Source organism: Stegodyphus dumicola, chromosome 4 (assembly GCF_044657685.1).
Source record: "Stegodyphus dumicola isolate Sdum_Otavi_A_Nest chromosome 4, ASM4465768v1".
Lineage (NCBI taxonomy): Eukaryota > Metazoa > Arthropoda > Arachnida > Araneae > Eresidae > Stegodyphus > Stegodyphus dumicola.
Genome location: NC_140771.1, coordinates 2,806,191 through 2,827,685, shown reverse-complemented (window position 1 = coordinate 2,827,685; position 21,495 = coordinate 2,806,191). Strand labels below are relative to the sequence as shown.

General features: G+C 30.8%; 1 protein-coding gene across 4 annotated transcripts in view; it reads right to left on the bottom strand.

The window, feature by feature from the left end:
* Keap1 (kelch like ECH associated protein 1) overlaps positions 1 to 21,495 on the bottom strand; it is a 67,058-nt gene that overhangs the window by 24,648 nt on the left and 20,915 nt on the right. For all 4 annotated transcript variants that reach the window (XM_085814462.1, XM_085814465.1, XM_085814464.1 and 1 more), the window contains 2 exons: positions 17,918 to 18,196; positions 5,553 to 5,956 (listed from right to left, as the gene is read on the bottom strand). In XM_085814462.1, the coding sequence (XP_085670588.1) occupies positions 5,553 to 5,956; positions 17,918 to 18,196 (683 nt within the window). The remainder of the gene's footprint in view (positions 1 to 5,552; positions 5,957 to 17,917; positions 18,197 to 21,495) is intronic.

Here is a 21,495-nt window from a genome sequence, read left to right as displayed (position 1 = left end):
TGACTTCAGAAAAGCAGAATCAAGGTATTTATTGCAAGTCATGCCATTTAGGATTCTTCTTCTCAATTTAAATTATGTGTTTGACATAAAACCTGTATAAACCTCTGGAATGAATTAGTACATGACGAAACAAGGCTAAAAGAAAGACTCGAAAATAAATTTCCACTGCTAGTTAAACTTAAATGAAATGTCATAAGGTGTTTTTCTCTATCAATTTGATGTGCTTTATTGAAATGATTTATTCAGATGCTGAGATAAACCGAATTCATTTTCAGAAAATGAAATATCTGAAATTTAATCCACCCTTCAAAAGCATGTCCTACATAGATCTGCATGATAGCAGGTAGATAAGACAACACTTGGTTAGCTCTATTAATAAATTTTCTGCTTTGTGAAAACTATTACTGATCACGCTTGATATTATTTCATTTTATCCATCTTGGTCAAAATTCTTGCATTAGAAACAAGTAGCTTAAATATTATACTTCTATTTCACTGATCAAATTTTTCACACATTAAAAGGCAAAGATCACATATCAAGACATTACAAAAAAAAAATCTTTTCCACATTTTACGAAGAAAAATGAACTTCAGATTTGGAAAATTACAGTTTTTTAAATGAGAAGAAAAAAATTAATTTTTACATACTTTTTTACCCAAATTTTAAAGAATTTTCCTCAAGAATTAGAAATTAAAAAAAAAAAAAAAAAAAACACAAATGCTCAAGAGTTGGGATCTAAAATCTGTTAACAAATCTTGACAATCTTATGACAGAATGAATTCTCAACCACAATTGGTCCTGTTCTACATTTTCAAGTAAACCTTATCAACAATAACAACAATACTCAAAACAGCCTCATCCACCACCAAGTACATTTAACACATTGCAAAGTAATTTGCTTCAGCAGAAGTGGTTTTTATAACCCATTTCAGCAATTTTGTCTTCATTTTCATAATTGGATAATTCAGCATCCATTTTTCGTAACAACATAATTTTTTTCAACACTTTTAGACTCATAAATTTGAACTTGTGAATCAAAGTTTGAGTAATCTAAGGGTGCTGTTAAATACATGAAGAAATTCCTGAAATGCTAAGTCAGTCATGTTTTTTTTTTAATTGTTCCCATCAACTTTGAATGCTGGTGGTTCAAGCTGAGTATCAAGTAGAAGTCCTCTATCACCCTCATTGGTGAAAGAAAATTTCCAGCTAATTTTACCTTGTTTTGGTTGACAATATTACCTGCAACATTATGATAGAAGTGCTATTTTGGATTTTCAAGTAAAATGCTGTGGTTGAAAATGTTTCAGAAAGCTTCTGGAATGTTTTCAGGAAATTTTTAAACCTAGTATTTACTCATTACCTCTAAGATTCTCCTGTCTAATAGGATTTCAGTCTTGTTTAGCAACTTTCCATCACCAACGTATCATTTGCATCTATATAATCTTGTTCTTCATTTAAAACAGTAAATTCCAACTGTCGAAAAATAGCATTTAACTTTTGATCTACTAATAATATAGCTCAGCAGGAACACTTCCAGATAATCATATTACTAAAACATTTTGCATTCAGAATTTCATTTGTATTATTTTCATACAGCCATTTACATTTTCCAGATAGATAAGATTTACATAAGCATAGCAATGGTCGATGAAATGTAAATTTTTACGTTTCCTTTATGGAAACTTCTTTTACTAAGGATGTAGAGACATTAGGTTAATTTGGAAGCAGGCAAGAAGAAAATTGAGCAACCTCCTTCGCCGGGAATTGAACCACGGACCTCTGGATACCGGCCCAGCGTGCAGAACCACTACACCATGAAGGCATGCCAAGAAGGTGGGAGAAATAACCTTATAAGGAAAGCATGAAAATAGAAAACAAAATTTGAAGAAAATATTATGTGCTTAAGCATGATCTGTTAGTTTCATACAGCTTTAAAATATACTCCTTTTCATGAAATGTTATTATTAAGTCAAGAAAATACATCGCTGAAACAGGTATGATTTAACATTTTTTTAAAAATATATTTCAGGCAAGGCCATTATAAAATAAGGAAAAATTAAACCTTAACATTTCAGAGAGTTTCTTCCCCCTTTTTTAATGTAAATACATTATGCTTATCAAAAGAAAACTATACTTTCTATCAACTCACACCTAGCAAAGATATTTAAACTTAAAAGTTGAAAAAATGACTGCATAAAATCCAACTGTTTAGTATTACATTACGAAACAGAACAAATTTTATTAGTAAGTTTTTTAACAGAAAAATAGATGTGAAACGAAAAGGAAATTACTGATTAGATCAAAACTTCCTGGCTATATACTAACAATCAGATTAATTGTTTGCACACAAATTTTTTCACTTATGAAACATAAAAATAACTTATATTAATTATTATATATTTTATAACAACTAGCATAAGCTAGGCTTTAAACTATCAATGGTTGGTTACTGAGTTATAATGTAAAATCCAAAAATTTGATATACCTACAGATCAATCATTATACTAAACAATAATCACTATATTAAATAATTTTCATATATTACATAATAACTCATTTATTTCAGCTATTATTTTCAAGGAACTAATTTTTAAATTATCTATTTTAAAGAAAATTTACTATTTATTATTTACTGTAAATCTTGCAGACAAATATTATAAACAAATTGAAAATTCAAAATATTTACCCAGCAATTATTTAATATCTTTCTCCAGATTAGATTTATGACATGCAAAATATTCTTTACAATATGAAAAAAATTCTTTAAAAAATATATATAAAGTTGATGTGAGCAGGGTTCGTATACATTTCCTTACATGAAAATTAAGGACTTTTAAGGACCATCAAAGAAAAAATTAAGGACCTATCAGCAAACAAAAAAATAAATAGAATAAAGTAATTATCCATACAACCGACTTCATGCTTGTAATTTCACTTTAAGAAACTAACAGAAGTGTGTATTATGCACTATTATTAAATTCAATTTAATACTTACCATAAAACAATTTTGAAAATTAAACTAACTCCCTACAAGTTATGAAGTAGATAACATTAAATTAGGAGCATAATTTCTTGAAAAACATGTATAAGCATATTTTACACTAATAACAGTCACTATTTTAGAGATTTACATGATTATTATTTAACTTATTTGATATTTATTTAAACACAGTCAACTACTATTATAATCACAATGCAAGAATATTTTGCAGATTAAAATAACTGATTTGTAAACATACAATTTATTTCCTTGGTTTTTTGAAAGATACTAGATTTATAAACTGTACAATAAAAGATACAAAACATTTGTGCTTTTTTTTTAAATCTGAAATCTTTTCAGCTATTTTAACATCTAATTTATTTATGTCTATTTCCTTTTCTTTAACTATTCTTCTAAGTTCATTTGCTTTGATAAACAAATCAATGTTCCTGCTGGTCTCAGCTTCATCTGCTAAAGCATCTACTTCTTCATTAATATCTTTAATGTCCCTTTGAAGAAATTTTTTCTTCTGCATCATATAATCAATTTCTTCCTCAATAATATTTCTTTTCCTCTTTGAATTTTCAGATTTAGTTAAAGATTTTTGTTCTTCTAAATACTGAACTTCTAAATAACGAACTCCACTTCTTGCAGAAGCTGCTGCTGATCTCTTTTTCTTTATTAATTTCGATATTAAGAACACCTCCAGAAAATTTTATGTAATCAAATACTATGCGTTGAAAAATGTATGATGAGTCACTTAAATTTTCAATTTCAATTGCTTTATTTACAGAGAAGCCCCTTTCCACAGAGTTCATGTGACAAGATAAGAATACTTGAATAGTGAAAATATACATTTTTTACTATATATATATATATGTATGTATATATATATATATAATTTATTTCCTAAACAATATTGATTAATTGATTATATTATATCCTAAGTTTAATTAAAGTAGAATTATTTTAAAAGAGAGAATCCATACTGGTAAGTTATATTTTAAAAGATGTATATATATATACAGTACAAAGTCCGAGATTCGGACATCCAATATTTGGAATGATCTAAAATCCGGACCTCAAAGCCACCACCAACCAATTTTTTAGGGCTTTTTTGAAGGGAAGGGGTATGCTTTACGCACGTGCATTAGATTTTTTTCCTCATCATAAAAAAACATGCCGGAAATCCCGATTCTTAATCTCAGTTTGGCGCTAAATAAAATATCTCATTATTGAAGAAATAATTATTTTAGCATAAATTTGTGTGATTAGTAACTTGACTCCATAGCTGCGTATCTTCTTGGCATAATCTCAAACCGAAACATTTGTTAATTTTACACCAACTAATATTTTATATCCTTGATGCCGAAATTGCGAATCATTATTTATTGTATTTTGCTTTCATCACCGCATGTTTATCAACGAATGACAACTTGAGTGATGAATCATGCAGCGACACCAAATAACAGAGTATTATCCGATTACAGATTTAAGTTTAATGTGCTAAAATGTTGACAAGGGGAGATTTAGCAGAAATTTCTTTCCTTATGCTAAAAATAGATTTTGTTAATGATACTCATAGGACAAACGATTATATTTAGTGCTATTTGAATTAAGAATAACTGATTTGTTATTCATATAAAGCCAGAACCAGCGCCAGAGCTCGCATGGCCGCACCAGGCGGCAGAATTTAGTGAAGTTAAACAGAAGTTTTTCATTGCGATGACAATGCCCAATCATCAATCAATTAACGGAGGGCGAAATCTGTAGTATGGTTCTAAATCCAGAAAATACAGCTACCGATAGTGAAGAAAGTAACAGAGAGGTTACTGAACGAGAAAAAATTTTGATTGACAAGTTATTCGGAATTCTCGACACAGCAATTACAGGACTTGAACAATGGAACTTAATAACTGAACAAGAAATTATATGTCTGTAGTATTAGTCTAAAGTATTAGCAGAGAAAACAAATCAAACAACTCACTTTGAAAGAAATGTTTAATAAAGTAAACAAATAAATATTAAGCTTTTTTTTTTGTAAATTTTGATACCCTTTAGATCATAATTGTTCTTTATTTCATAAATTAATTTTTCATATTTTTAATTTTAGAATTTCTGCATGCCATCTTACGAGATTTAAACTGATGATCTATAATCCGGAAAAACCGATAATCCGGAATCGCCGAAGTCCCGACGAGTCCGGATTAACGACTTTTGACTGTATTAGTGTTTGCAATACATAAATAGCCATCTATTAAACTCAGCCACTTAAAAAATTCAAATATGTTTGGAATGGAATTGATCTTAATAAGTGGCAGGAACTGTATATATAATATAAATAATAATATTTATATAATATAAATTTCATTGATTAATATTCAGCTACAAGTTTTAGAATTTTCATTACTTATGTAATAATTCTAATTTGAACAATAAATTATATTAAACATGCTTGCTACACAGCTATCAAAGAGATTCACAATTATAGTTCTATATTTAAAAATTGGATTTTAATAATCCAAATACTTTTTTACTTTATATACAATTGAGAACGAAAAATTTCAATACCTTTCCACTGTATTGTGATGAACTGTTGCTTTAGATCCTCCGACAGCATATAATAGTCCATCTAAAACACCTACGCCAACTCTGTTTCTAGAAATTGTCATTTTACAACAGGATTTCCATTTATTAGTTATAGGATCATAACAGTCCACTCCGTCTGAGTCTTGGTTGCCATCAAGACAGTTATTTCGGCCACCAACAGCATAAAATTTGCCTTCGATAAAGGCCCCTCCCAGTCCACTTCGAGGAGTAGGAAGATCTGCCAAGGCAAACCATTGCTTTTCTTGAGCATTATAACATTCCATATTACTAAGAGAATGTTGCAGGTACCCTCCAGTGGTGTATATAACGTATGGAACTTTAGGTGTTCGTTGATTGCAGCTGTACTTTCTTCGCACAGTCAAGTCCTGTAAAAAAAGCACATCTTTAAGTTAGATTACATTAAAAAAAATTGATTTAATTATGCATATATATATATATAGCCTATTTCCTTGTGTATTTTTTACCTAACTTTTCACACTAGGTTCTGAAAATTTAAAAGATATTCATGTTATTTTTCCTTTCAATGCAAAAAGAGAACCAGCTCTCCCAAATTTTAAAATGGATTCATTCACATAGTGATTGTTTTCATCGTACTAATAAATACAAATCCTTGTAAACTATCTGCGAAGGTCACACAAAACTTTTTCCGGTTGATCTTTGGATTATGGTAACTTAACGATTTTTTGGCGAAAATTTGGCGACCAACTCTGCTACAGCAACCCTCTATTTTTTTTCGCTGCCATTTTGTCTTCACGAAGTAAAGATATGTTTATTTTCTTTTTATTTACTCAACACTTTTTCCAACAATCTACTAGCCGAATTACACTTATGCTAGAAATTTTATGTAACAAAACTGCTTAATCATGACAAATATTAACTGCAAAATTGGGAAAAAGTGCACAATCGCAAACTCCTTGCGCGTTTTTCAGAATAGCACATACACATAAACCATTTACACGTCGACTAATTTTTACTTAAAAAAACATCCCAGAATTGCACAAAAATGGCATTGCACACACTCTTAACTTTATCCATCTACACTGCTATTTTCTCATAAATTACAAAAATTTGCACGAAAATGCAGGAAAATTTTGTGAATCTTTAAACTCGGTAAAAAGCACATACATGAAATTACCTGATCGCAAAAAAGTATATACCCTTTCCAAGGATGAACATTTCCACTTATAAAATAAATAAAATATCCAAAAACTTTTACCTCTAAATTATCTATTATATTATAAACGTCACCAATGAATTTATATCGCAAACATTAAAAATAGTTACAAATACTTAGTGTCAAATATTTAAATTATTTCCATACATGTTTATTTCAACTGAAACATATACCAAATTGCTACAAACATAAAATTCACAAAATAACTATCATTTAATTAAAATATCACTAAACCATGTACATGTTGACTTATTTTTACTTAAAAAAACATCCCAGAATTGCACAAAAATGGCATTGCGCACACTCTTCAGTATATCCATGTACACTGCTTTTTTCTCATAAATTAGAAAAATTTCACAAAAATGCATGAAAATACTCATCGTATACTACTCAAACGTATTCCAAAATACTACAAACACATAACTCACAAAATCACGATCATTAAATTAAAATATAATTAAATTAAAAAACACTACCTAACATATAAATAAGCACATACATTAAATTAATAAAAATTAGATTTCAATCTTAATTACTTTAAACTAAATCATTGCTAATAACAATTTTCCAATACTACCATATTAATTTATTTACTCCTTACATTTAGAACAATGCATAAAAATAATATCCTCAAATGATTAAAAATACTAACTTACGTAATCTTCAGAATCTTCATTACGTGCATGCACACTTCCATACACAAAGAGTTCCAATCGGCTGCAGTACTACTGCTAATTTCTAAATCCGAAATCCAGTAGTCAACTGGCAGTCTATTCACCCAGTAATAAGAAATTAATAAAATTTCACCCATACTCAAACTACTTTCAGCAAACCACGTACCCTTCCTTACAATCTGTTTCACAAAATGTCCATTTTCACCAGATTTCTTGCACCGCCATTCAAACTTATCTGTAATATCCTTCCTTTCACACAATCTCATTTCATTCCCATATTTGGACATTCATACTTATCCGCAATTAAACCTACACTCATACACCATTCAACCAATTCTTTTGAATTATCAGATAAATGCATTAAAAATTTACAATTCACTTTAGATAGCGCCATGCAATCCAAAAATTGTTCAACACTATTTCACACAACACACAATGAAGCTGAATACAAAATAATATAGTACTACAGATATTTTTCCAAATTTACCCCCTTTTCCGATTAAAGAACTGTAATTTGTCCATTAATGTCACATGACATATCTCATGATCTCTCATTTCCCTCACAGAAAATAATGCATAATTGGAACTGAGTACTTCTCACATTATTACCAAAGTCCTAGGTAGTAACCTTTATCGCCTCCAAAATGTCGCCAAACTACCTGTTACCATATTCCAAAGATCAGCCCTTTTCCCTTCTAACTGATGAACTTTATGGCAGCCTAATACAAGAACTAACGAGTCACAGCAAATCAAACATGAACTGACACACAGTCTACAATTTCAACTGCAAATTCACCCTCTCCAATTATTTATTGGTGATTGAGGACCAAGGAAAAAAGACAATAAGAACAGATGAGAATCAAGTTACAGGGAAATAGAAATAATTAGACATTGTAATGTTAATATCATTATGTATTCTTATTGGAATTAGGTTTCCTTTCAAGAAATAATATTGTGATAATTACCGGTAGTTTATTCATGACTATTTTTCATTTTTGCAAAATCTTCCCCTTTCGATTTTTAAATGATAAAAATTAATAAAAAAGAAAAAATAGACAAGGAGATACAATGAATGTTTTCTGAAACATTTTGTTAAAACTTGTTAATGATTCTTTCAGGTTGTATAGGCAATTTCATATTTTGTAAACTCTGAAACAATCATAATAATAATAATGCCATGAGAATATATTTTTATTAAAAAAATGGGAAATATTCAAATTTATATTTACCAAATTAAAAGTTGGTAACTGCAGAAAATTTCTGTAAGTTTCATTTTGCAATTCAGATTCAACATTTATTTCAAATAATTCTAATACTTTGAAATAACCACTAAATAGCTTGTTTTAAATAAAAAATTAATAAATAAGCTTTCCAGGTCTTCACAGAAAACTTTCCATTGTTTTAAGTAAATAATTATAAATTTCTTCAGTTTTGACTACTACTTAGGGTGTTTCAATTTTAATAAAGTTTATAGCCTAAGGAAAGAAATTACCGGAAAATGTCTTCATTATGGACTGTAGATGCTTAGTGGTCAGTTGAACTCTTTATTTAATTGGGATGATGTAAATTGTATTCTTTTGTAACTGACATTCCCTTATTACAAATAAAACTAGAATTTTATTGAGCACAAACCAAAAAAGTACATAATTTCCAATCTTGAAAAACAGGTCCTCTTATCTACTTTTCTACTACCCTGTTTTAAAGACATGATTTGCAGTTTAATCTCTTAAATAAAATTATTATTATAACTAATTTACAACTTGAATTCTTCAAGATGAATTTCCATATTAAAGCAATACTTAAAAGGTATGACCAACTCTAAACAATAAATTTTATTATGATGTATATATAACAAGTATAAATAAACTGGTTCCATTAAGATATACATTAGTTTATCACCATCTATACAGTAACAGCATGTTAAACACTGTGCATCCGGTGTGTTAAACAACTAGTGACTGAAACAAAGTAATACTAACTCAATAGAAAAAAATATCTCTTTCTCTTGTAACGGCAGACACACATAAGCTCAGTCCATACAACTATGTCTCTAAAGCTATATGGAACACACTAACAACAAATATATAAGTTAAATGTATTTGTAGGTCATGTTAAATTGCTTTGAGAGCCACCAATTTGAGACCAATGGTCTAAAATACCTAGTTTTAGAATTTTCAATTACATTATAACTTAGTCACTCCACATACTCATCTGGATTTTTATTACCATTTTTTAATTACTTGCTAACATTTTCTGCATCTCTGTCATTTCATTTCTTACCACATTTACTAATGAATGGCAGAAATCTCTAACAGGCAGGAAAACTTAAAACAAAATGAAATATTCACCTTTGCAATTCTTACAATAAAATAAAATTCTGAAATTCATATATATATATATATGTTATTGTGCTTTAGATTCTAACATGAGAAGGCTACTCGATATTGCTTGCCTTCTTAATAATGACAGCAGTTGTGCTTGGATAAATGTTAAGATTTAGTTTTAAATTTAGCCAATAAAGATTTTTTTTTTTTTTTTTTTTTACTTTTGCTGTATATGTCAAAATAGAAAAAGCTTAAGTAACAGCACACGTAAATACATTTTAAAACTTAAAACAGTACATTCTAAATGAGAAAAGAAAATCCCCTTCCCGCAAAAAACTTAATTATGTGATTGAAATCTTATTTATTGCAACAACTTAAACTTTTATGACATTTTGAATTGCACAAGAGTCCCTTGCTTTTACAACTGCATTTAGTTGTGGAACACTTCCTTTTGTAGTGACAGCATGTATAGCCTTGCCCTCCACTTCTCGAATTAGCTGCAGCTGCTTCTCTCAGCAACATTTCTTGAGAAGAAATCTCATCTATGGAAAGTAACTTTTCTTTACAAATTATGAACTGATTATGGGTATAAAGCTGCTTGAAGGTGCCATTTTTATTTGCTAGTTTATAAAAGGTGGCATTTTTATTTGCTAGTTTATAAAAGTCGGAGTTTTCTATTCCAACAACAACTGCCAACACATTTTGGCCATCTGTACTATCACGGTTGATGTTAAGGTCGACCACTGTCATAAGGTATCACCAATTTCAGCATGAGGAATTTTTTTTTTTTTTTTTTTTTTTAAGGTTCATGACATTTTTATTGCAGTAGAAGATTCTCTTTCTCGGCCATCTTTTTATAGGATTTGATTCAAGTTTTATAGGATTTAATTCAGTCAGCGCTTGATATGAAGATATGGTAGAAGATTGCAGGTCCTCTTCAATATTTTTCTTTCGAATATGGTTTTCAGCATGGCCACTGCTTAAATTTTCTTCAAAAGTATTAACAGTTTCTTCAAGTTGTTCTTCGGTTTAAAAACTATTAGCAACTTTTTTGAGTTGTTCTTTGGTTTCAATATTTGCGATTTGTTCGCCAAGCAAAAAAGATGATGCTAAGCCTCTTTTTGGTTTAATAACAAACATGGCTTCATAAGGACTTTGGCGTATTCCTTCATGCAGAGATTAAATTTCGCAGAAGCCCACTGAAGCCGCACTCCGGTACTTCTTAGTTTTTAGGATAAATTATAATTCTAGCCGGAGCGCACCGGAGCACTAAATAAGAAGGCTCCGGTACTTCTTTTATGGAAATGAACAACAATTTCAGTATATTTGATCTCGAAAATTTTATTTTAGCAATAAATTATATTAAAAATTACTAATTAGATTTATTAAAATGAGAGATAAATTTTAAAAAAAGACAAAAAAGAAAATCTGATAGGTTTCAGATTTTAAATTACATGCAAAGGGGCATTTTTTTAGCATTTTGTGTGTTACCTTTAATTATTAAATATACTGTTCTTTGCACTTAACCATAAAATTCAGTTCAATATCAATACCGCAAAATAATTTTAAATTGAGCATATCTTTAGTATTTCCGATACACAATCTCGCGCTTGTAGAATCATTAGGTTAATTGGAAGCAGAAAAGATGAAAAATATGCAACTGCCTTTGCCGGGAATCGAACCACGGACCTCTGGAATACCGGCCCAGCATGCAGAAGCACTACACACAAAGGACGCTAGGAAAGTGGGAGAAATACCTTATACGCTGGAGATAAAAATGTTTTTTCTGTACAACATTGCCATTGCTCGCTTTGAAATCCTAGAGTTTGTTAATCAAAAATTCGTTAAAGTTTTACAAAATATGAAATCGATAATGAAACAAATTTCAAATTTGGGCTTTCAGATGCCATATGCACAGTAGGATTATGTAATTCAAAATTGGATAGGTACCGTTGTTTTATCACAATGCGAAAAACATACATACATTTATACAGATTCTTCATTATTTAATTTCATCAAATATTATACAGGGCGATAATACTTTGTGGCAACAGTTTGAAAAGTGAAACGGAGATTCAGAATGATTCGACACAAAATCCCAAAACGAAAACAATTGTCCCTCAGGGACAAAGCCCCTTTGGACTAATAATCTAATATACAATATATTTATTAGATTAAATTATATTTAAAATCACTAAAGAAATAAATTTTAATATATTTCTTTAATAGGGCTCCGGCCCTTCTAATTTCAGAAATTAAGCCCTGCCTTCATGAAATGTAGTGTTCTTAGAAAATTGAACAGAGGACAAACGATCTGATCATTTATTTGTATCATTATCATTCATCCATGCAGTTAACATATTCTGTATATCCTGATTAGCCCTTTCAACTGAGTCTTGTGTTTGACTATGAAGAGGCTTTCCATGAACTACCCTTAACATCTTTCCATATAGCGCATAGTTTGGATATGAGTTGATTACTGAATTCCCTACTGTTATCTGAATGCAATATAGCTGGAGCATCAAATGTTAAAAATATTTGAAGAAGATGATATGCTACTTCTTCAGCTGTCTTAATTTTCAATTGTCGTAGCTGGGCAAACTTAGTTAAGGGGTTACATGGGTTTCACGGGTTCAAAAAATCGATTTTTTTTTTTTTTGGCTTATTAAAATCTACAACATCTCTCGAATACTGTCCGAAAATTTCAAGTTGATCTGAGTAATAGTTTCGGAGATACAGCCTTTTGAAGTGGAGCGCTCAAGGTTACCTGGGCTCCGCTTTCTGCAGGTATAAAAAAACAGCTGCTCGCCTATTGTTCATTTATTTTTTATGGCTACTTTTCTCCTTTTCTAAGGGCAACTAGTTGAAATACTTCATTTGGTGATCACTTGTTGAACCATGAGGTTTATTTTGAGGTTATAAGTGCCCAAAGTAAATTATATTTAAAAATGCTCAAAGTTTCAAGATCTCAATTAGTGGACGGTGCTCGTAGAAAAGATCGACCCAAGAAATGGAGACAGTCATTCAATCCTAAAAATCCTGAGCAGCATGATGATTCTTTCATAAGCACATCAGCAAAAAAATTGAAAGATGAAAATAAAGAGCACGTGCCAGAGGAAGCCCCACTCCAATATTCCATCATCGATTTTTATCTTGTTTTTTCATCGCTGTCGTGTTTTACGTGGTGTTCAAACGTCATTGAAAGTGAAGGTGAAGAAAAATTGTGTAATGGAAAAGTAAACTTTAAACAATGCTTGAAATTCGGTCTGGGATTTAAAATTGAGGTTAGCATGTGAACAAAATCTGATTAATAAACTCGCACCATATAGTGATGCGAAGCCACGCTTCTTCCACGTTCCATCACCAGAAACACTCACATCTGTCGTATCTTCACCGTCATTTTCATCACTCGTTAATTGTTTTTCTTCTTTTGCAGCAGTGGAGAGTAGTGTCTCAGTAATTATCTTGATGCAGTTTTGTATTTTATCTATATAAAAATCGTATGTTGATTAATTCAAAAAGGAGCAGCTTAAATCCATCAAACTGCAAAATTTCTTGCATCCGACAAGCCCTAAACCCAATAATCTCATGACAAAAATAAACCGCCTATTTAGTTCATACATTCTGCCAGTTTTTTGACAACATAAAATATATTTCGGCTCACATTGTATAATCGTGTTTGAACGATGAAAGAGTGTTTGTATTGTATCATACTGTAAGTATTAAAAGTTCTTACCGTAAATTATGCGAGTCGTGGAAAAAAAAAATAGATACTGCAGAGTATGAAGAGTGGAAAGAACAACACATTGAATCAAATGAATGTAACGCCTATCACATTGGAGCATCTGGGAACATGGAACCATCTTCTGTTATTGAAATGTTTCAACGTTCTACTGTTAAACATGGCCTGAGGTATGTTAACTATATACTAGATGAGGATTCCAAAACATACTCTGGTATTCTCAGAGCCTCACCTTACGGTGAAGATTTTGTCATCAAGAAGAAAGAATGTGTTGGACATATACAGAAGAGGATGGGCACCCATTTACGGGACTTGGTAAAAAAATTTACGGGAATGGTAAAAAAACTCTTTCTGGCAAAGGTGAACTGACAAGTAAATTGATTGATAAACTAACTATTTATTATGGTTTAGCAATCAGAAGAAACTGTGACTCGGTAGAAAAAATGAAAGATGCTATTTGGGCTACGTTTTATCACTACAGCTCAACAGGTAAAACACCTCAGCACGAAAATTGTCTGAAAAATTGTCTGAAAGGTTCAGACTCCTGGTGTGCCTGGCAACGAGCATCGGCAACAAACACTCTTTCATCGTTCAAACACGATTATACACCATTACCAGATGATGTTTTGATTGCAATGAAACCTACTTACGAAGATCTGAGTAAGGATGACCTTTTGGAGCGATGTGTTGGTGGTTTTACACAAAATAGCAACGAAAGTTACAACCAGTTGACCTGGAAAATTACTCCAAAAATACTTCTAGCTGGTTACAAGATCGTTGATATTGATGCATTGACTGCTGCTTGCAATTTTAATGAAGGAACATCATCATTATTATTAATTATGCACTGTATGGATTTAAAACTTAACCCAAATTCCAACGAATATGCCCGAAATGCTGACGAAAACTGTATCTGCGCCGAGAAAAAAAATCTGCAAACGAGACTCGTGAAGCCAGGATTCGTCATAGACAGGAAAAAAAAGGAAGCTGAGGACATTGCAGCTGCAGCAGGTTCATTGCGTTACGGCCCAGGAATCAACGTTTCAATGTAAGTAAAAAAAAAAAAAATTTTTTTTCCCTGTTTTATGGTCACTCAAAACTTTAAACGCGTTTTTCTCAAAACTATGTTTTTAAAGTCGGTTGTCAAGATTTCTCGAAGACTACTCTACTGATCTCGATGAAATTTTAAATAGGTCTTCAAAATACAATTTACAAGGACTTGGACGAAGGATTTTTTTTTTTTTCAATTAAAACTATTTTTTTTTCAAAATGCCATGAAATTTTTATCGAATTTTGGATTTTTATGTAAAAATTGCTGTCAAACATTTAATTTTCATTTTTTTCCCTTCGTCCAATTTCTAGTTTGAAGCCTTAACTAAAACACGGATTTTTTTTTTTTTCACTTCAGATGATCCTGCTAGGAGTTCTGCTGTCAACGCGAATGCACCTTTTTTCCGAGGGCTCACCGGGAATGATGCCACAATGGCGGAGTTTTTAATATTTATTTTTTCAAAAATTTCAGAAATTGTTTATTAAGTATGTACCTTTAAGATAATAAAAAAATTGAATTAAATATTTCATTTATTGTATGAAAAAAATCTTGAAAATACGCCGTTTTTACTCGGATGAAACCCATGTAACACCTTAAATGATCTTGATATTATGAACTTAATTCAAAAGTGTTATGTCGCGTATTTTAATTATTAATATGTGTTTTAAGTTATTATTCTAACATTTTTATTTACATTCATGTGTATTTTAATCTAGAAAAAAGTATTCTTAAGCTCTTAAGCTTGACCCTTCGGGTCTTGCGAGCCGCGTGAACCAGCGGGCAGGATTTTTTCTAGGCGTTTAGCTAGCAAGAATTTGCGTTCTCATAAGGCGTAGAGCTCAGCAGAGAATTTCGATTCTCTGGTTCCAAGAATTGTACAGCAGATTATCTTGGTGATCCTGATATCCTGATGCGGTATTCCTGTTTTTACCGACTTTGACTTCCTAATTAGATTTTGTTCCTAAGGTGCTCTACGTTTTTGGTGGGTTTCGAGGCTTCCAGAATGAAAGAGACTCGGATCCGTCTAAGGTGTGCGATGCTGGTTATTCTGCCTGTGTCAGATGCGTTGATTTTTTTCCATTCTTCCATGCTCTGGAATTTATTAATTGTAAGGACAGCTTCAGTGGTGTTTCAACCAAGACATCTTTAAAATTCGCACGATCTGTCTGTTTCCATTAACGATGATTTTGTAAATAAAGGACAGCAGGAATAATGTGGTGCTCGAGTAAACTTTAGACGCTGGACGATCTGTGGAGCTGTCAAATCACCTTATTAATCAGTTTACAAAGGTATTCCCGAGTTAAGGGAGTGTGCGGTATGGACTTCACCCTGTGAGTGAATTTTTTTTTTTTTTTTTACTTTAATAATTATCTTAATACTCAAAGCAAGAGTCGTCATTTTAATGTTTGTTGAAATTTGAGCAATTACTTAAATTAATTAATCGATGTGGAAATTATCAGTGTTCTTACAGGAAATAAATACTTGAAGTTAGAAGAATTAAATAATGAGTAGTTATATTAATGTACTTGTAAATGAAATGATTTGAAGATTTAAGTAATGAAAAGTTATTTAAATATACCTGTAAATGGAATAATTAGAAAATTGGTTCATCCAACTAAATTGTGAGTTTAATGTAAAAAAAAAAATTAGTACACCTAACATGAGTGTAAGATGTAAAATGAATATGTTACTTTACATCTTAAGGTTAATTTGTAGGGGACTGATCAGTTTACCTAGTTATCATATGTTTGAATATTCTAGGAATTAATAAATGTGTTTGATATATATTTTATGTTTCATTTGTTTAATTTAGTGTATAATTTACTGTGGTCTGTTATGTCCCTCCATTTGTTTGAGCCGGGAGGCTTTTAAGAAACATGGAGTAATTAATTGAATTGGGGTTATTGATATTTCCTTTTGCATAGGTTACTCACAACGCGAACATAAAAGTTAAATTGTACTACCACTATACGAATGTTTATAAGAATGTCGATATGATGTATGAATGTGTTTTGAATGTTTTATATTATATTTTTGAGTTAGTGTGTCCGGCACCATGAATCAAAGTTAAAGTTTTAAAAAGGTATAAGACACCTAATTTTAAGATATGTAACAAAAGCCCTGTGTGACTATCAGATCAGGTGTGCAGGTCTATCAGATCAACTTGACATCTTAAGTTTAACTCAGAACTGACCATTAGTTTCACAACAATACTTTTCTTAGGGGTGCACTATGCTTCCTTTGACATTGTTTACACAAATGCAAATACAACATTACAACTTCATATGTAATATTTTTGTATTTACCTTGCAAATCTTTAAGCATACCTGTTCTTCCTCCATGGCCCATTCTAGTGGGAGTTTCAAATAGAATGCTGAATAAATCATCATTAGTAACATTATACTGGATATTCATTTCTCCTGGTTTTAAGGTTAAAATGAATTTTTCTTCATCATTAATATTTAAAACATCAAAATATTTTAATCATTTGTAATCCGAAGGTTACAGCACTTAGTTTTTGCAGAAATCACTTCAGAAAATATTTTAGAGTACTTTTCTTGTGAAAAATAAAAACAATTGTTTTCTTGTTTACTCGCAATTAATGCATTTAACTTTTCAAAGAAAAGTTCATGATTCACTAATTCAATATAAATTATGGTATCGGATAAAAAAACAAAATTTAAGAAAATGTTGTGGGTACCATCAAACCTTGTATAAGACTGACAAACAGTGTTCCAGAGTATAACAAATACATGCCACATAACTTCAACCACAGCAGAACAACAGATTTGGCAACAGACTGTCGCCACTCTGTTGACCTTGACTTCTCTTTTCGACCTCCACAGAATATATGTGATTGTCAACATACACCAGTGATGGTCCAAATGTACAAGAATATAATGAAATATTCGGTCTTAATAATTACCGACGTATTTGGTATGTGATTCAACGGCAAATGTCAACATTCTCCACTTTCGGTCTTTCACAGTAACATAGATATGATACTACTTCTGTTTATTCATAGTTGGATCCAAACTGAAAAATCATTAATGCAAAAGTAATTGAATAATGTCTTCTGTCAAATACTGATTGACTTTCTTAACTACAGCAAAATTTCATGCATTATTTTATCCTACAGCTCTTTAGAGTAGTTTCTTCATGTATTACTTTATACCAATTACTTCACTCAATGCTTTAATCAATATTTGAGCAAAATGGCAATATATTACTGTTTAATAGTTTTAAATTTTATAAAATTTCGCAATTCAGAAAATTTCTTCATATTGTACATAATTTAAATTATTACAATAGATAAAACATAGAGTTTATTACAAATAATACTTTTAAGCTGACTACTTACCTGGATGATACGACTTAAATAATCACAACATTGTGGTTCATTCTTGAGAACTTCACATTTTTGAATTTGTTCTTTTAAAAAGCGGGGAGTTAAGAAATGACATCTCACAGCATTTAAAATATCAGGTAATTTTGGACAGCGTCTAGGTTTGTCATGCTTAACCCAACGTAGCACTGCATTAAACACTTCCATTTCACTTCGAACATTCAGTTCATCTCTCTTTATTAACATGATCATCTGGCAAACTGATAATGCCAGAAATTCTTCTCCTTGTGACACCTAGAAAAGCAAGAAATTTTAATTTATTATATTGATACTAAAATTCTGACATTTCATCAAACTTTTAAATGATTGCTCACAGTGTGTTTCAGCACTTGCTTAAAGATACATCAGACCTACATGCTACTCTATGATGGGACAAGTTATCTAATCAAAATATCACACTTCACGAAAAATGCTTATTTGAGAATTCTAAATCCACAGATTTCTCTTTTCTCTAATCAAAGTATCTACCTGTTATCGCATCCCTTTATATTATTTTATATCACATTCAATTAATATTTTATTTATTGATTATATTAATGTTACATATATTTTGAGAAATGAGATATTTTTCAATTGTATAAACAGTTTCTTTATTAATACAGTACAAAGTCTAATCCGGACGTCCATTATCTGGAATGATCTAAATCCGGACCTCAAAGCCACAAACTTTTTTTTTTTTTTTGTATGCTTTATGCATGCGCGTTGGGAGGATGTGTCTCCAGATATGTTAAAAAAGGCTTGGCATAATTTATGGCCAGCTACCATATTTCACAATGACGATGAAGATGATAGAAGTGAATATGAAGGTTTTCGGACATCGCAAACTAAAGGTGAAATTTTCCAGTTATTGGATTTTGTAAAGAAATGTGGAGAAGCAGTAATAAATGAAGATAACATTACAGAAGTTTTTCATTGTGTCAGCAATGCCCCAATCATCAATCAATTAACAGCCGGCGAAATCTGTAGTATGGTTCTAAATCCAGAAAATACCGCTTCCGATAGTGAAGAAAGTGACAGAGAGGTTACTGAAAACGAACAAATTTTGATTGACAAGTTAGTCAGTATTCTCGACACAGCAATTACAGGACTTGAACAGTGGAACTTTGTAACTGAAGAAGAAATTATGTCTGTTTATAGAATTAAAGAGAAAGTATTAGCACAAAAAACGAAGCAACTTAAACAATTTACATTGAAAGAAATGTTTAATAAAGTAAACAAATAAATAAATATTAAGCTTTTTGTAAATTTTGATACCCTTTGGATCATAATTGCTCTTTATTTCATAAATTACAGTTTCATATTTTTAATTGTATAATTTCTGCATGCCATCTTACCAGATTTAAATTGATGTTCTATAATCCGGAAAAACACCTAACCCGGAATCACCGAAGTCTCGACGAGTCCGCATTACGAACTTTGTACCGTATTAAACAAAAACATTCATCTATTTTATATCCTTGACGCCGACCTGACGAATCATTATTTATTATATTTTGCTTTCCAACAAAAATTTCTTTTCATATGCTAAAAATAGATTTTGTTAATGAAACTCATAGGCCAAAAGATTATATTTAGTGCTATTTTAATTAAGAATAACTGATATGTTATTCACCATAAACCCAGAAGCAGCGGCAGAATTTAGGGAAGACACAATTTTTGGAATTTGGCGAAGCACCAAGCGGCAAAATTAAGGGATACGAAGTTTTTATAATTTTGAAGGGGAGGGGAAGCACTGGGATCCAAAGTTAAGGTGCGGCAAAAATTTAGAACTTAAGAAGGGGCTTTGTAGCAGAATTTAGAGACTGCACCAGGCAGTATCTAGCGCCGGCCGTAGATAAAGCCTTAAGTATATGTGGGAGTTTATTTATTCAGGACTCAGATTAGTTTTAAGCTTGTGCAAGAAATAAACGTGGGTATAGTAAATAACAAATACAATTCAGGCTTAATTCAGTATGCAATAGGAGAACCATTAGTTGCCAATCTTGTCATACACAGCCAACAATATATAACGGAAGCTATTAAGCTAGGCTAAAATTATCTTAACTGATTCTAAGGCATTTCAGTTAATGTAGCAGACTGCGCTGCTCCTTAATGTTCTAATTTGATCCAGTTTAATATTTTTGGCACTGTTAATATTACAGCAATTTTATAAAATCTTAGCTTGAACTTTCAATTATATTGAAAAGAGTTTCCAGTTCTGGAGCTGCCAAAGGATCTACAAAACAAAACCACGTTTCGATGTCCATAAACAAAAAGTGGAATTGCTGCAAAAAATGGATAAAGGCATATCCCTTTCAAATTACATGAGGAGTATAGCATTGGAAAGTCAACTGTATGTGACATAAGAAAAAAGAACTTTTTTTTATGGAAGCAACTTAAACAACTTACCTTGAAAGAAATGTAATTAGCAAACAAATAAGCTTTTTTTTTTTTTTTTGTAAGTTTTGATACCCTTTAGATCATAATTGTTCTTTATTTCATAAATTACGATTTCATATTTTTAATTGTATAATTTCTGCATGCCATCTTACCAGATTTAAAATGATGATCTATTATCCGGAAAGATTCTAAATTCGGAATCGCCGAAGTCTCGACGAGTCTGGATTTCAGACTTTCTACTCTATATCAATATATTTCTGTAAGTACAACACTCTACTGTTCATTTCATATATTTTTGCAATAATTAAACTTTTTTAATTTAATACCTGTGACAGTGTTACTTATTTATATATCATTTACTTAACGCTTGATACAACCTCAATTTCTAATTAAATAACATTTTTTTGTATGAACCTTTGAAGAAGGGACACTTTATCTAAAGAAGAAAATGTCTGGTACATTGGGTGTTCCTTAATAAGAGGTAATACTGTATTCTATTCAATACTTTGCAACATAATTTAAGAAATAAATATCGTCATTCCTGAGCTGCCATGGAGTTCTTAAAAAATCTTCACGATCATCATTTGAAAAACCATAACTAGAAAATACATCTTTAGGTAATTGATCAGATCCTGAATTATATTTAGATTTAATAATTGTATCATGATTGGAATGACTAGAAGAATCAAGAAAACCTGAATTTAAACATGATTGGATGCCCTTATAAACCAAACAAAAGTTACAAAACATATACAGTCAAAAGTCTTTAATCCGGAATGATCTATAATCTGGACTTCAAAGCTACAAACTTTCTGCGCATGCGCATTTACTGTATAACGGATGGCATAAGCTAAGCTAAAATTATCTAATTATCTATTTCAGTTAATGTTGCACATTGCGTTGTTCCTTAATTATAATTTAGAATACATACCTAGGATAAATATAAAAAGAGACACATTTCTTGAACTCCCAGTTTGCTTTTTGAAAGCTTACTGAATGGTAAAACATGTGATTAATAATTTTATTCATGCTTAGAGCCATGAATTTTTAAATCAAAGAGTTAACTGCAATTTTTTCAATTAAAAGCATAAATGTTTTTTGGGATTCAATATTAAATGCATATTGTGATAATTATATCTATTATACAATGAGGA